Genomic DNA, 17,589 nt, shown 5'->3' on the forward strand with positions numbered 1-17,589 from the left:
AACGCACCAAAACCAGCAGGAATTTCTGGGCCACCTCAGCATAACTCTGCCAAGTCCATGAAAATACTGATTTACCTTTGAACTCTGCAAGGAAATCTGTGATTGGTGGGGAATGGGAAGCAGCACAAACTTGGGGTGTTTGAAAAATGAAACTCCTGACATGGAGTTAGCTGGTTCTGAATGTGGGATTGGGATGGAATATTTCTTGTCTGGTTTTCATCTCCCAAATGTCTCCTCTTCCTTCTCAATTTGTTCCTAATTCGATTTCTTTACAGTTTCATGTTCTGTGGGGGTTGTTTTGTCTGATCCTTGACTTCTGACCTATCAGAAAGAGAGGATTGCTTCCTCAGGAATATGGTTTTCCTGGGATTTTCTCAGTTTATAATTAGTCCTGGATTTAGGGAACCCCAAGCCTTTCTCTCCTTATTTTGTCCAGCAGATTCTCCAAAAATTTGGGAGTGCTGAATCATTTCAGACACCACCTCTGTGTTTGTACCAAATCCTTTTTTTCATTTGCATTTCTGAGCTTGTTTCGCTTTGTATTTCCAAACTTTGTTTTTCTTTGCATTCCCTGGTTTTTATTTCCTTTAAAGAACTGCAGAAAGATTTATTTCCAACCTGCTTGTGTTGCTAATTTTAATTTAACTCCCCCAGATCTCTCCCTGTGTCTCTGACCCAGGCTCAGCTTGCTGCACCTGTTGCCTTTTAAAGCTGACTAGATTTTCCTGATTTTTGCCTTCTTCCTGAGCTTTTCCTTGCTAAGATTGGAATGTTGATCCTTGATTTCCCCCCTGTGGCTCCCTGAATTCTCTTTGCAGCCCTTTTTATCTCCCAAGCTGCAGCCAGGATCTCTGTAGAAATCACCCAAACTCCTGCAATTTATGAAATCACTGAATTATTTTTAAGTCTCTGGTGTGTTTTTCATAGAAAGCTTTGTTCAGGAAAAATGAGATTCCTCCCCCCTAGAAGCAAACTTTGGGCTTTTATTGTTTAAAAATAAGGACACGTTTTTTTTGAGACACCATTCACAAAAAGATCACTAAAAACACACTCAGCTGGTCTTAAATCATCCAAATCCTGTACTTTACTCTTCTTTTATGGGCATCCATCTTCCAAAATATTGTCTTTTGGTCCAGGTGCTGATTTATATTCCTGACTGGATTTTTTGCTGTGTTGTTCTGTGGCTCTGCTGTGTAAAATGCCAGCGTTTGATGCAGCTTTTGAGAGTAAATGATCCAAAAAAAAGGCCAAATCTCCCTGAAGCATTCCTGTCTTTTCTCTCCTATGGATTTCCCCAAGTGAGAGGTGTCATTTCCCAAATCCTGCTTTTCTGGGTGTGTTTGGTGTTGGACATGCTGGGAATGAGGCAGCTGGGAGCTCTCCTGCCTGGAATCATTTGTGGATAGGGAGCAGAGTCAGCATGCTCCACTTCTCCTCTATTGTGTGCACATGTTTGGGGGATTTCTCTCTCTCCTGCAGGTAAATCATCTTTTTAAAGCCATTGGGAACTTTTTATCTGCTTAAAAACCCTTCCACTGCCTTTAGGTTGAGATTTTTCCCGGTAGGAAATGTCTTGCTAAGGACCTGGTTGTAAAACAACGTTTTAGATTGAGATAGCAACTGCACAGATTTTCCATCTGAAATTCATTTTGGTTTTTTTATCAGTTATCTTTGTGCTTTAGGGTTAAATTTTTCAGGCCTGATTTGCACATGAGCAGGTCTGCAGTTGTGGTAAAAATCTCTGTAAACAGCACTGATTGTCTGGACCAGTTTGACACCCTGACAGCAACTGGGAATTTCATGGATTAAGGGAAGGAAATGAGATTGCCTGGCTTGGAAAATCTGTCCCTGATGGTTCTGGGGCTCTGTAGGCTAAAATTTTCCTGTCTGCCCCTGTCCTGGTGAGGATGTTGTCTGTTTTCCATGGTTTCCTCTGGAGCTGTTCTCTCCATGGGGTTGGTGGTGTCTGCCAGCATTTCCTGGCCATTCCTTATCACACTGATTAATGATCAGTTTGGTCAGGAGGGAGAATCATGGAATGGATTGGGATGAAGTGATTAAAAATTCATTCAATGCCAATCTTCTGGAATCCCAGGTTATTCCAGCCTGGCCTTGGACACTTCCAGGGATCCAGGGGCAGCCACAGCTGCTCTGGGCACCTGTGCCAGGCCCTCCAAACCCTCCTAGCCAAGAATTCCTTCTCAGTGTCCTTGGGATAACCCTAAACCTCCTCCCTTTCAGTTTTCTGAAGGTTTTTTTCCTTCCTTCCCTCAATCAAGCACTTTTGGGGATGTTTTGTGTCTCAGCTCTGGTGCTCAGCCTGTTCCTCACACTGCACCTGCCACTCCTGACCTGAAAAATTGAGAGCACCTTTATTTCCCTTTGAATCAAGTGGCATCCTGGAATATCCCATGGATTAAATCAAATGGCATCCTGGAATATCCCATGGATTAAATCAAGTGGCATCCCCATGGATGACATTGGAATAATTAGAATTCCCAGCCAGGCAGCTTTTCCCTGGGATTTTTCTCTGCCTGCAGTCCAACCACTGAGACACCTTGGAAGTCATTAAAATGCAGTTTTGAGTGAAATATGGAGTTGTTCTTTCTCCAAACTCACGCTGAGCCTGGTGTTTTCTGTGGGACTCCTGAGGGTGAGGTAATATAATAATTTTATAAAATTTTATAATAAATCTGGATTTCTTGGCCACCCCTGCAAATGTTGCTGAGCATTTCTGTCTCTGGGAATGGCTGAGCACTGTGGGCTCAGGGGTTGAATCCAGAATTTAGAAAAAGCTCTGCTTTTGCTGACACCTGTGGAAAGGAAACTTGCACAGCAGCAAATGGGGATTTCAGCCCATTTTCCTCCTGTCCCATTTTGGAGACACCACTCAGGGCTGTAAAGTTCTCTGAGTTCTCACTTAAAAGTGAGAAATCTTGGGGACCTTAAAGCACTTTTGAATTCGATTTCGGTGTCCAGTGTTTCCTTCTTGTGCGTGCTCTCCTTTATTTCAAATTGCTGCTACAAAAAAAAAATAAAGAAAACATTGAAAAAATGTAATTTTATTTTAAAAAATGATGCCACAAGAGATCCAGTTCCCCACTTAGCTCTGCTAGGGCCTGCAGATTTCAGGCTTTGTGGACTCATTTGTAATGCAGAGGAAACTGTGGAGCTTTTAGTTTGTGCAAACCTGGAATTTTGTGGCTCCAGGCTTCAAATCATTTGTCTTGCAGAGGCAGCCCATATCCTGTTCTTTAGGTTCTATATACAACAGCTTAAGCAGGTCCTTCCCAGGATTAGGAGCCCATCTCAGAGCAAGATGGAAAGCCCAGTAAGTGGAAAAGTGGAAAAGATTATTTTACTTTGCAGTGTAGGAAAAGGAAAATGAGAATTTTAAGAGATTCTTGAAGTTTTGTCCTGTAGAGTAAAAGCATCTCTGGCAGCCTTGGCTTGTTCAGTGTTGAATTTTGAAGGTTTAGAGTATGAACATATTCATTGTTCAGAGGGTTCTGCTGGAATTTAGGGGGATTGAGTCAGAGAATCCTGAGATGATTTGGGTGGGAAGGACCTTAAAGTTAATTTAATTCCACTCCTGCCATGGGCAGAAACACCTTCCCCTGTCCCAGGCTGCTCCAGCCCGGCCTTGGACACTCCCAGAGATCCAGGGGCATCCACAGCTCCTCTGGGAATTCCATCCCAGCCCCTCCCCATCCTCACAGGGAAGAATTCCTTCCCAATATCTCACCTAATCCTTTTCTTTGTCAGTTTAAAGCCATTCCACTTGTCCATATAAAAATCCATCTTCCTCTTTTTTAGGTGGGCAAAAAATGGATTTTTCAGGTATTTTTTTTATTCTGCAGCTGTGGCAGCTCGGAGTTCTTTTTGCTCTCAAGTGTTGGTGCTTTAGGAAAATCCAAACCCTCAGAAGCTCCCAATGAAATGGTGAAAGTGTGCAATAATTCGAGCTGACAATGCACAACATTCCCAGTTAAATTCCCAATTTTACAGCCCATTCCCAGTTTTAAAGTGTTTATGGAACACTTTGGCAATTTAGCACCAAAGGCTGTAAAGGTCATCCTGAGGCTCTTAAAATGCCCAAATTCTGGGAGTAAATGAGCACAGGATCCTCATTTTGAGTTGTGTTTTTTTTTACTGGATTTGGATCAATTTTGAACCCAGGTTTAAAAGAGTTCATTTTTTTTTTTCTTTATAGGGAGTTTTATGCAGTTTCCTGCTTCAGCAGTTTTATATTTGATTATTTATTATATTGGATTATTGTTTATTGATTATTTGAAAATTGATTGTTTTGATTATTGAATATTGATTGTTTTGATATTGATTTATGATCATTTGATTATTGATTGTTATTGGCATATCTGATTATTTATTATTTTGTATCTGATTTTTTTGGTTATTTGTCAAATTTGATATTTTTGTATTTGATTATTTATCCTGATTCTACAATCAGACTTATTGTGGGGTGCTGTCAGTGAGAAACAATCCTTGATCCAGCTTTGGCTCTGGATCCTCCTTTGGCACAGCATGGATGTAACTGTGCAGCTTCCACGGATCCAGGTGCAGCTGATAAAATTCCATGGGCTGCTGGCACTTTTTACATCCAGAACTGTGCAGATGAAGTTTTGGGAATAAGTTTTGTTGGAGTTCTGTCACTGCTCAGCTTCGGGTGTCTTTGCACAGGTGCAGAGCCGTGTGAGACAGGCTGTGTCCTCTCCGTGTTTTCTGGAAAATACAGGTTTGTGTTGATTGTTTTCTCATTTTTCCATCGTTCCAGGCCACCTGTTTTACAAATTTGGCATCACTGAGTCGGACTGGTACCGCATCAAGCAGAGCATCGACTCCAAGTGCAGGACAGCGTGGAGGAGGAAGCAGCGAGGGCAGAGCCTGGCTGTGAAAAGCTTCTCCAGGAGAACACCTTCATCCTCCTCCTACAGTGGCTCAGGTGAAAACCAAACCTTCCCCCCCCAAAAAATAATATTTTGTTGCTTTCCAAGGTTGCCTGAATTTTAATTCAGGCTGTCTGGCTTGGTGCTGAGAATGCCTTCCAGCCAAACCATTCCAGGATTCCACATTCTTCAAATTCCACCCCTGCCAGGAGCAGGGACACCTTCCACTGTCCCAGGTTATTCCAGCCTGGCCTTGGACACTTCCAGGGATCCAGGGGCAGCCACAGCTTCTCTGGGAATCTGTGCCAGGCCCTCAGCACCCTCCCAGCCAGGAATTCCTTCCCAATATCCCATCTAAGCCTGCTTTCTGTCCACCCCCATGGATTCAGCTCCTGCAGCTTTGTGCTGTACTTTTGTAATTTTACCACTCTCAGTTTTTTTGAGTAGAAAGTCCAAATATCCTTGCAGTTGTTGTTCCTAAGAGGAATCAAGTGACTAAATCCTTCCCAGTGTGTTCACACCATTCAGTGGGACGTGCTAAACGCTGTTCCTGAAGTGTTTTCCTCTGCAGACATGAAATGTGCTGTAGGTGATTCCATGTTTCCATCTAGGTATGGAGGCCTGGATTGTAATAACAAATGAAAAATCCTGACCTCAGGAGCATTCTCTGAGGACATTTCTGGCTCATGCTTTTAATATAAAGCAGTGTTCTGGGACTTTTGTACATTAGATATTAAAAACAGGGCTTTGGAAGGCAGCCCAAAGAAAAGGAAGTCAGTTTATTTGCCTGCATAAAATTTTTGGTTGCATGTTAACACTAACCACTGTATCTCATGCAAAGAATGACAAAATCTGCTTTCAATGGAAAATTTTATGTGCTGGAACAGGGAATCACATCCAAAATCCTCAAATTAAAACAACTAATCAATGTAATGATAACCATAAGCCCTCTATGTTGATGGGGTTTTTACTTTCAGTCTTTCAGCAATCAGTATTTCAGGATAAAAAGGCAGCAGTAGGTGGATATTGCAGCCTGTGCTCATTAGCCTGTACTCCTTGAGTGGTGTTGAGATTTATTATCCAAATTATTCATCTTCAGTCTGTTTTGGAGGTTTGGAGACACCTGTAGAGATGTAAGCCAGAGTCAGTGGATTCCTGCAGGATCATGAGTTTGGGTGGGTTTCTTGTTGCAGTTAAGCTGAAGATCCATTTTTTTTCCTCTCAGTTCCATGAAATTGATTTGTGAGTAAAATGTTCCAGGGGTACAAAACCACCTGAATTCACCCCTGGGCTGTGCAAGGAGTCCCTCCCAACCCAGACCATCCCAAACCTTTGGGATTTCAGCCGTGCTGTGGCAGCAGGGGGGGGACAAATCTGGCAGCTTAAAACTCACCCAGCTGTGCCCTGGCTTTGGTTTCCCTGGCTCTGAGGAATTTTGAGGATGCCTGAGCACAGCAACAGGTTGTCACCATCCCTGGAGACATCAAAATCCACCTGGGTGCAGCCCAAAGCCACCAGTCATGGTTGCCCATGGTTTGAGGAAGGACATTGGATTAGAACATCTCCAGAGGCCAATTCCAACCTCATTTTTTTGGGATTTTTAATTTTTTTAAAATGAATTATTGTGCACACAATTAATAATCCTGAACTGTTCGCGTCACAACAGGATTGTTGTTCAAATTCACTCCTCTTGCACTTGTTGGAAATGCCAGAGCTTTGAGGCTTTTCCTGCTTGCTGGGTTTAACATTTCCTGCAGCACGTGGCTTTGATTGGAGTGTGGTGAAAAGTGACAACAGATTTCCTCTCTGCTCTGTTCATCACATGGAAAAATTAACTCTGGAAACGACAGCAAAGCAGGAGGCTGAGCCCACAGACCCTCCAAGGCCTGGAATTCGGTGTTCAAGGGGGTCAACCTGCAGAGAAAATCACGTCTGGGGAGCCTGGTGGGAAAACACAAATGGATATGCTTTGTCCTTCACCCCCAGAGATGTTCATTAGGATTTTTCTCCATTTAATTGGCTGTTAAATTCAGGCAGAAGTTGCTTTTCCTGATTTTCCCTGCCTCTTTGCTTGAATCCATTGCCTTTATTTGGAAAGGAGGTGTTGATTGCCGTGGTTTGCTCTGCTCTTGGAGCCAACATTTCAGTACCTAAGTTGTGTTTTCCCCATGTTTTTCCCAAGCAGAGACATCCACGTGGCTGCCATGGTAATTTCCTTTGGAAAGGGCTGGAGTCTGTGCAGGGAATGCCGTAGGAAATGAGGGGTTTGGGAGGAGGATTAATTGAAAAGTGCCTTCTTCCTTTCTTTTCATTTCTTTGCAGATTGTTCAGGCTGTTATCACAGTTTTCCATGTTGGAATTTTTAATTAGTTCCCTGACTTTGGGATTTATGTGGAGATTTAGGCCTGTGCTGAGGTGTCACATTAAAAACTGGATGTGCAGCCAAATCTTCAAAGCTGTTCCACACCACTGGGGGCTGAGGCGGGGGGAGGTGATGGCTTACAGGTTTATTTCCATTGTTCTGGAAGGGTTTTTTCCTGCTTTTTTGGGGGTTTGGGGATGGTTAATCCATCCATTCCCCTTCCTTTGCTGGGACTGTTTGTGAGGGGAGCTGTGAGGGTGGAGCTCTGGGCACCAGGAAAACAATTTGTAATTCCAGAATCCCGAAGTGTGAATCCCTCCTGCTGTGGAATCTGTCCCTTCTCCCAAGCACCAAGGGACAGGATTGAGAGGAAATGTCCTCAAATGGAATTTCAGGTTGGAACCAGGAAAAATTCCTTCATGGAAAGGGTTGTCCAGCATTGGGATATTTTGTCCAGGGCAGTGGTGGTGTCTCCATCCCTGGAAGTGTCCAAAAATCCCATGGATGTGGCACTTGGAGACGTGGTCAGTGGTGACCTTGGTGATGGACCTGATGATCTTAAAGGTCTTTTCCACCCTTAACAATTCCATGATTCCATGAAAATGAAAATCCTCAACAGATAAATAGGAATTGGAATAGGAACAGATTAGAAAACACCAAAGATCTTGCCTTAAAAAGCGATTTTAGCTGAGAATTAAACCGACACATCCTTGAAGGTTCTCTGGGAATGCCATGGATAACGTGGCACTTCATGTTCCAGTCATCCCTTGGGAACTCATGGAAAATTCTGGATTCCAGCTCTGGCTCCTCCTGCCAGGGATTCTCCAAGAATCCAGATTGGAAATGTGAGGCTCGATGGTTTCCAGGGATTTCTGACTGCTGACAGCTCCTCTCCCCGAGCTGGGTGTGCTCCTCGTGCTTGTGTTTGTTTGTAGTGGGGAATGTTTATAAAATAATATAAATATTCCCTTTGTCTGTTCCCAGAGGAAGAGGGGGGAAAAGCAGGACTCATAAAGGATGTTTTGTTTTCAGATGTGGCTGAATCCTCTCTCTTCTTTCTTCCTAAGAGAGAAAAACACCAAAAAAAAAAATCCAACAAAACAAAGGAAAAAAACCCCAATTTTGGTTGTTGCACTGAAGCCAAATTTAAATCTATTTATGGCTCCTCTTGCACCTCCAAGAAGTGCAAAAAGCACAATAATTTCTCTCCTCTGAAGTCAAAAATGACCTAAAAATCAAGATTTTTGGGCCTTACACTTATAAATGCACTTCAATATGTGAATATCATAAATATAGATAAAATATATATTTATCTGCTGTGGGTTTTATTTCTTTGATAATCTTTTATTGCATAACTTAATCAGAAAATAAATATTATAAATGAAGGATTCTGTATTTGCATACTGTGGTTTGACTTGAGTTGTAGTTTAGCTCAGTTGAAATCCATAGGAAAAGACTGGGAAACAGAATGGAAAGAACAAATCCTGAGGGAATTTATCCCTCAGAATCCTGAGGGAATTTATCCCTCAGAATCCTGAGGGAATTTGTCCCTCAGAATCCTGAGGGAATTTGTCCCTCAAAATCCTGAGGGAATTTATCCCTCAAAATCCTGAGGGAATTTGTCCCTCAGAATCCTGAGGGAATTTGTCCCTCAGAATCCTGAGGGAATTTGTCCCTCAGAATCCTGAGGGAATTTATCCCTCAAAATCCTGAGGGAATTTGTCCCTCAGAATCCTGAGGGAATTTGTCCCTCAGAATCCTGAGGGAATCTTGCTGGGAGCCCTGAAGGAGCAGATGATAGCAGTGGATTTTCTCAATCATCCCAACAAAATGCTGTTTGTAAATTAAAAAAATAGAGAAATTAATTGCATCAAATATTAGGAATAAATTAATGGAAATGGGAGAAAAAGTGAAAACCAGAGGCTCAGGGAAGGATTTTTCCAGGATATCCATTCCTTCCAGTGGCCATGACAAAGCCAACAGTATCCCAGTTGGAAAAAACCTCATTTTTATTTGATTGATGGGACACTTCTTCTACAATGTTCAGTACTTTTCAGCCAGTTGGGATTCCTCAGTCCCACCTGGAATTCCGTGCAGCAAATTCCAGGCAGCAGCAGCTCAGGAAAAGCTGGAATTGCACAGGGAGCACCATCTGAGGAATTGTAAAAGCTCTGCAGTTACCTGCTGGGATGTGAGGGATTAAAGGTGCGTCCAACAGGCAAAAAAGTGGAATTTGTTGTGTTTCCCTCGTTTCCTGTGGAAATTTGTGGCTGGAATTCTGTGTTCCAGCTCGTTAACAGAATCAGAGCTGCCTGAATTGTTAAACAACCCAACTTTTCAACAAATAAATAAATATTAACTCGGTGGTTTGGACTTCCCAGTTCCCATGCTCAGACCTAAACCTCAAAATTATCTTTGCCCAAACATTTGCAGACAGGAGGGGAAAAAAAACCCTCTTAAATGGCTGATTTTATTAAAGAACATTCCCATTAAAATATTTGAGTGGATAAAGCTCATTCCAGCAGAACTAACAGTGTGTTTGCAGAATAAATCTTGGAGTATTTAGTAGAGATATTAAAAATTAATGGTTTCTGTCCTTTTTCACTTGCCTTTTGCTTCTTCTGTTTAGGAAAAATCCTTTCCCTGCAGCTGGGAAACCTCAAAATGGATCTATGACGTGTCCAATGCGAGTTTTTACCCTCTGGAAATCCCACTGAGGTTTTCCTGGTGGTTTTTGTCCCTGTTACATGAAGATAACTCCCATTTTTCATGTTTAACATTCCCTTTTCAGGAGCATTTCCACTCTGCAGTGTGAGGAGTGTTTAAATTTAATAAATCAAGAACTCCACCCATCATTTTGAGGTTCAAAACCACAAGTCCAGACCTGATGTGTGTCAATATGAACTGTAGGGGATGGATCTTGGAAAACAATTGGGATATTCCCTTTATTTATCAGATAATTTCATTTCTCACAAGAGGCAGGATGGGTTTTTAAAGGTGTCCTTGTGGTGGTGGTGGCAGAAATAGTTCTCAGGTGAACAAAAAACATTGAATTCCTCAGGAAAACTCTGTGGTTTTCGTTTATTGGGACTTTTACAGCTGCAGAATCTGGGATTTCAAGTCCAAAAGGTGGTTTTAGGAGCAGTTTGGGGTATTCACATCAAATCAAGCTGGAATTTGGTCTCTTTTTTTTTCCTTCCAGAGGGATCCCAGAGCTCGGTGTCAGCTTCCAGTGAGATGCAGCAGAACCAGCCCCAGGCCCTGCACTACGCCCTGGCCAACGCTCAGCAGGTCCAGATCCACCAGATCGGAGAGGATGGACAAGTCCAAGTAGTATGTCCTCAAATTTTCCTAAATCCCTCCTCCCAAAGCAGCTCTGCTTCAGCTGCAGTGTCATGTTTGATCCTGAAACCAGAACCTGACAGCACTTCAGCTGTCCAGAAGATAAACACTGCAGGCTTGTGGGGAAAAAAAAAATAATAAAATTAGAGTTATTTGGCAAAAAAATTCCATGCAGGATTTGCTCACACAATTAATGCTCACACAATTAGTTTGGTTATTATATAGAGAATTATCAGCCTTTTCCTGGCGGTGTTTACTTAGTGATTTACACTTCAGAGGTAGTTCTGGTGTGACTTCCAAAACAAAATCACATTTATTTATTTGTTTTTTCTGTAAAATTGCATTCTCAGGCACTTTTGAACATCTGGGAGTTGAGTCCTTCCCATGTGTGTTTGTTGAGCTGTGTTGTCCATCAGTGAAAGTTCTAAATATTGACATTTTTTAAGCCTGACACTCCCACCACCATCAGGCCTGATGGTTTTTATCTGTGGTTTTAGTGTACTCTGAAAAAAAACCACCTTCACTTTAATTCTTGTGTTCCACAGGATTGTTCAAGATTCAAATTGTTTTTAAAAAGTGTCCTCAGTGAAGTAATTCTTTTTGTGCAGGAACTGGGTGGAAATCTTCCTTTTCCACTTCACTTTTGCCATAACTTTTCAGTATTCTCCTGGGAGTTTCTTTGTCTTTTGAATTCCATGTAGAATTTCAAAGTGGATTTTCTTAATGGATCTGTGGGTGAGATTTAACTGACGACTGAAAAGTACTTTTCAAGTCTTGAAGGACAAGATAGAAAGGAAAATTATATGAAATATATGACTTTAATAGAACGGATGCTTTGTTCATAGATGGAAATGATAAAAACTTGCCTCATTAAAAGACCTGGATATACTAATTATCCTTCAAATTGTGGAATCCAGGGGAAAAAAAAATACCACCATAAATGGATCTTCTAAACATTCCATCTTTTTCCTGGGAGCGCTGAGAGTTTGATGTGAAGGAGGGAAAGTGATTTTAATCTCCCCCTGGGCTGGGCAGTGCTATAATTTTCTCTCCAGCCCCTATTGTCAGAGGGACACTTTCAGTGTGGTTTTTCTCCCTATAAATAGCCAGTTTCCTTCCAAAGGAAATGAAACTGTTGGAAATAGAGGGATCTGTGTGTCTTTGAAAATCACAGGCAATTGTTCTTGTGTTATAAAATCAGAGGGGCCTTTGACAGAATTCCAAATGATTATCTTTAATCTCATGCAGGCATATTAAAATGAACACAAAGCTTTATAAAACCTCTGGGAGGTTATTTAGAATCCAATCTCCCCTCAGGTAAATCACAGTGGCTGGGCAGGATGCACAAGGAATTCCAGGCACTCTTCTCCTTGCTGGCATCAAATGGCACCAGGAGAGAGGTGGGAATGGGCAGCAAGACCAAATATCACAGGAGTAAAACCATCAGGGCAGAATCTCATCAATACAAATCAGGGGAATTGTTCAAATTAATGATTTTCTGCCAAATCCCAGCAGCTGAGAGTCCTTTGTGTGCTCTGTGCTCCAGTGAATGAGCAAAAATAGGTGGATAATGAGACACCTTTGGAAACCTCACTTTGGAGATATTTAGTGTCTTGGTATATCTGGTTTAGAACTGAGTTTTCCAGTTATTTAAATTGAATTAAAGATTGAGTCAACGAAGGTGATAGAGAAAGATAACCATTTCTTAGAGGTTAGATTGTTAATAATAATAATAATAATAATAATAATAATAATAATAATAATAATAATAATAATAATAATAATAATGATAGTATTGTGCCTGTTTTCCTTCACCTGATGTGGAAATGAACCAATCTCTGGTCCAAGTCCCTCTGCTTTTATTTCCATCCCAAGCTGGGGCAGTACAGGTGCACTTTGCTTTTTTAAAGCTCCTCGATGATCTGATTGCACATTTTGCTTCTGCCCATGAAACTCTGCTGCCTCCAAGGCAGGAGCTGCTTCCTGGGGTTGTGATTTTCCTCTGATGCTCCTTGGTGTTTTCTTTTGTTGTGGATCCCACAGGGCCATCTCCACATAGCCCAGGTGCCCCAGGGAGAGCAGGTCCAGATCACGCAGGACAGCGAGGTGAGCAAAGCCTGGAAAATGAGAAAACCTGCTGGAACCAGCAGAAAATGGGGTTTAGAACCTGCTGCTTCTGTCTCTAGGGTTTCTTTTTTATTATTATGATTTATATTTATTTTAGTTTTATTAATATTTCCCCTCCCTCACCAGCATAAACAGCTCAATGTGTGTTAATTGTTGCATAAGGCTGATGGTCTTTGGAAATTTGGTACTGACAGAGTTTAATAGGAAACCAGTTCAGGTGTTTGCACTGCTTAAAAATGAAATTATTCTATTTAGGTTGATGAACTAAACATGCTCAGAGCACTCAGGGCCTTTCATGGTTGAGCAGGAGTTGGAGAAACCTTCAGCCACCATCTAATATAGAAATATTCCAGAATGAATTTACCCTTCACTCCTGCATCTGGCACTGCAGCATTTGCAATTCTTAATTTTTTTTTTCCAGAAAAATTGTTCAGTGGAATTGAATGGATAAGTGGATATGGATAACTGGAAATGGATAAATTCAATCCTAAACTCTCCAATTTTGGCTCAGCTCCCAAATCCAGGTGGATTTCCCTGTGTATTTGCTGCAGTTGTTGGTTATTTAAAAATCTCATGACTGCTAAAACTGCTCTTGATTTTTCTATTCCTTCTTCTTTTAAATGAAGAAGGAATAGAAAAATCAGATTAATACAGGCAACAATTTGAATCTGTCCCATTTCCCTGTCAAGGTTTTTCCCTCTCTGGGAAGTGGATCTGCCTGGCTTGGTTTAATCCCTGTCCAAAGAACCCAAATCACAGCTCATAAAACCACTTTGTGAAGGAATATTGTTAACACAGGCAGCTACTGGAGAATAAATATTATCATAAAAATTCTATAAATATTATAGTTAAAGGCTTGTCCTTTGAAGGGCCTGTCAGGCCTTGAGAGAGAGAATAAAGAATTAAAATACCCTGGCTCTGATGTGTGGTGCTGCCATAAAACTGAAGGAGTTTTTGGGTAAAGAACCACTGCAAAGCTGATGATTCAGCAGAGATTGCTGGAATGGATCCCGAGGTTCCAGCACACCCTGCATCCTTTGGCTCTTCTTGTCTGAGGGACTTTCAAAGGCTGCATTTGTCCCTGACAGATGAAAACATCTGGTTTTAAACTGATGACAATGTACACAAGTGAGAGAGGAGCTGCCAGCAAGAGAAACTGCGCAGAAATTGGGATTTTGTCCTCCAAAATGTGCTGTTTCACTGCAAGGCTCTTTTGGGAAGCTGCCTTTCCTTAATCCAAGTGTACTTTTGGAAAGACATCTGTGAGCATGTGAATAAAGACTTCATGTCATAAAGATTTCCTTATTGGACTTTGGAGCTTAAAATACTTTGATTTATTGAGATTTTATTTTAGTTATTTATTTATTTGGTTATAGATGTAATCCCTGTAATAGAACTGTGTTGGTTTTCAGTATGGAATGAGGATAAAATAAAAAAACAAGTAGTAAATAACTCTGCAACCCTGTAAAAGTGTTATATGTCCAATTCTGGGTTAGGAAGGCTTGGATTTCAATTTGTAGGTTTATGTAAAGAAAGAAAACCAAAAGTTTTACCTCAGAAAAATTTTGCATAAAAAGAGATTCTCCAGTAACTTCCAAAAGCAAAATGTGCTAGGTGTGCAACTTCCTTTGGAGCTGCATTGCCTAAAGAACCTTCAGCAGAACTTCCCAAATTCATGGATTTCCTTCATATTGAATCAGATGTTTTGCAGTTTTTGCAATCCCAACCTTGTGCTGATTATCCATTCTCTCCTTTTCCAGGGAAACCTTCAGATACACCAAGTCCACGTGGGTCAGGACGGGCAGGTAGGAGCAGGACTGAGTTTTCCTTGATATTCATTGGGATAATCTAATTTTAGTGCCTGTTTTAAAGAGTCAAAGCCACTCTGGGGCCTTCCTGGTGAAATAAATAACTCACAAAAGTCTAAAACCTGAGCGAAATATTTTGTATTTGGCCCAGCTTGGTTCATCATTCCTGGAAGGTGTTTTCTCCCTCTGTTTTCTCCCTCTTTTGGCTTCTTCCCTCTCCAAGGAGGAGCTGGATTGAGTGCACAGGGGGTTCTTGTCTGCTCTCTGTCACCAGATGTGGCCTCAGTCCCCAGGAACCCAACATTTATTGGAGCAGTTTTTTGGTTTTCTTTGACGTTTTATCCTTTTTCATGGCATGGCTGTGCTGAGAGAAGCAGATCTGCTTTTGTTCTTGTTGATGAGAAGGTTTTATGTGTTGATTCTGCAAACATGAGGTGAGGAAAAGCAGCTTTTCCTGGGAAGAGGAGTCCCTGAACATGGAGCTGAGCTGAGGATTCTCAGGATTCCCAGAACTGCTCACATTTGATCTCAGACACACTTGAAATGTTGAGTTCTGCTAAAACAGGGCACAAAAATCCTCCTGCAAGAAGCTTCCAGGCCACAGGAACCAGTGTGAGGAATTGTTGGGTTCCTGGTGAAGCTGAATAAACTGGGAGACATAAACTGGGATGGAGGCTCTGCCATCAGCAGGGTTTCCATTGCTGGAAAATGGTTCATTTTTAGTGGGTTAAAAACCAGGAGCAAGCAAATATTGAAGGGCTTTTTAGCTCTGTTCTGCAATAATTACTGAGTCAGAATGCGAGGAATTGTTTGGTTCCTGGTGAATCTGAGTAATTTGGGAAACATCTGGGATCCTGACCGGGATGGAGGCTCTGCTTGGAGCTCAGAGGATCCCCCAGCACTTTGAACTTGGCAGGATTTGGATTTAAACAAGAAAATAAATACCTGGAAATGTTTTTTTGCTCAGGGCTACATTTGCAATTTGGAAAGGTGATTTTTTTTTTTGAGATGTGGTTTTGGTACTTATTGGGTTTTTTCCCTTCTCTGTGAAATATCTCTGTCCAAATTACACCTCCTTACAGGACCAATACTGGATGCTTTTATATCTCTCGGAGTGTGGCACGTAGATTAAACTGAATTTTTTGTAATTAAAACCTCACAGCATTATTTTCCTCTCTGCATTATCTATTCCTGTGGAAATTTGTGTGTCTGTGCATGTGTCATAGATGTGAGATAGGGAAGAAAACCATGATTAATTATCTTTTTTGGGATTTAAATCATGTTATCTAGCTATCTGTACTATCGCTCAGCACAGCAGATTTGGGATAATCTTGCTCCTGCCTCAGTGGTCGCTGGCTGTACACATGTGGAAATCAGTTTAACATTCAGTTTTTAGGGATTTTTTTTTTTAAACTAACTGTGCTCTGAGCTCTGCTTTTAAGCTTTGGTTAAAGCAAAGGATGAAGTGCTGGGTTTTTTGCTTTTTCTTCACACACTCAGCTTCATTTTGGTGTGAAGGAGCTTCAGTGCCTTGAGCATCACCAGCCAGGAACGTTCCCAGGAACTCCCAGAAGTATTTGATGGGAAATGAGTATTTTTTAGTGGGTTAAAAAGCAGGAGCAAGCAGGTATTTAGGGGATTTTTAACATCAATCACTGAAATCTTCAACAGCAGCTGAAACACTGGAGGGGTGAGGAGCACTGAGGGGTGGGGGAGCTCTGCTGGGAGCCCCCAAAACTGCCCAGGAGAAGGAGTTGAACGAGTTTAGCTAAACCCTGCTCGTGGTTTAAGGTTGGGAGCTGGAGCTGATCCCTTCTCTTTGGCACCAGGAGCGGGATGAGAGCAGGGAACGTGTCCTGGGATGAGAGCAAAGCTTCCAGTCAGCTGCCCCAAGAAACTCCTGGGGTTTTCCCCACCTGTCCAGTGTTTTTTTTTTGTGGATGTTTTAAAGCCTAATTCACTCTGTCCAGGGACATGGGAATGTGGATAATCAGGAATAACGTGGGGATCCTGTGACTGAGCGTTTTCAGCTGGATAATAAATCGATCCTCACTAAAAACTGAATCTAAACCTGGCTGCTGAATATTCCCTGGGAATATTTCCCAGTGAAAATTCCTGTTTTCCATGATTTCCCATGCACAGAGCAGGTGCTGGAGGTTCCCCTGTGCAGGTGAGGTTTGCTGCTGCAGCTTTTCCATCCCAGTTCCAAGTGAAAGGTTCAGAAAGGAGGAAATTGGGAAGTTCCTTCCATGAAATGTTAGCAGGGAAATCTCTGAAGTGTTCAGGCACCAAATCTTTGCTGTTCTGCAGAATTTTGCCACTTGCTGATTGAAACTTTTCCCCCCCCTCTCTTGTCTTCTCTGTCCTGGTGGTTGCTCTGAGCTCAGATTTTGTTTTTCTGGCATCCCTGTCCATGGAATGAATGAAATCATTCCAGAGGAGCTCTGTCTACCTCCACATGTGTTCTATTAGCTGCAAGTTTCGTATTTCAGTGCACGTTTAATAAAAACCCCAAACTGCAAAAATAATTAAAGCTTCACATTAGCTGAGCCTTGAAACCTCAAAAAAGTGGGATTTTTAATTTTTTTTTTTTTTTTTTCTCTGTTTGTATTCTATCCTTAAGAATTACCAGGAATTTTCACATTTGTCTCCTCTGATTACCTGCCTTGCTTCTTCCCCACCTCCATCCTTTTATTTCTTGGAGTTTTGAAATCCCATGCCTCAGGGATACACCTGAGATATAAAAACCAGGATAATTCCAGGAGTTTCCCATTCCTTAATTCTGGTTTTTTATCCATTCCATGCTATCCACCTTCCCAGGCAGTGTTCCTCCAATTTAGGGATTAATTAAATGGCACCAGGGAAATGGTCTTTAATTATTGCCCGGTTCTTAAATGGAAAAGTCGATATCCTTTAAAATCTGAAACAGGATTGTGTGTATTCAGGGAGAGCCAAGGATTTGTTCTGCTGCAGGAATGAAAAATTCAGGACAATTCCAGCTTTTAATTCACTGTAGGGGAATGGGAAAAAGCAGGAAAATCCAGGA

At 41.7% G+C, this 17,589-nt stretch overlaps 1 protein-coding gene across 5 annotated transcripts in view; it reads left to right on the forward strand.

The window, feature by feature from the left end:
• Window positions 1-17,589, forward strand: part of BANP (BTG3 associated nuclear protein) — a 109,366-nt gene that overhangs the window by 43,914 nt on the left and 47,863 nt on the right. For all 5 annotated transcript variants that reach the window (XM_086847204.1, XM_086847207.1, XM_086847205.1 and 2 more), the window contains exons 8-11: window positions 4,793-4,960; window positions 10,469-10,599; window positions 12,652-12,714; window positions 14,496-14,540. In XM_086847204.1, the coding sequence (XP_086703330.1) occupies window positions 4,793-4,960; window positions 10,469-10,599; window positions 12,652-12,714; window positions 14,496-14,540 (407 nt within the window). The remainder of the gene's footprint in view (window positions 1-4,792; window positions 4,961-10,468; window positions 10,600-12,651; window positions 12,715-14,495; window positions 14,541-17,589) is intronic.

This window comes from Cyanistes caeruleus, chromosome 12 (genome assembly GCF_971803275.1).
Source record: "Cyanistes caeruleus chromosome 12, bCyaCae1.hap1.1, whole genome shotgun sequence".
NCBI lineage: Eukaryota > Metazoa > Chordata > Aves > Passeriformes > Paridae > Cyanistes > Cyanistes caeruleus.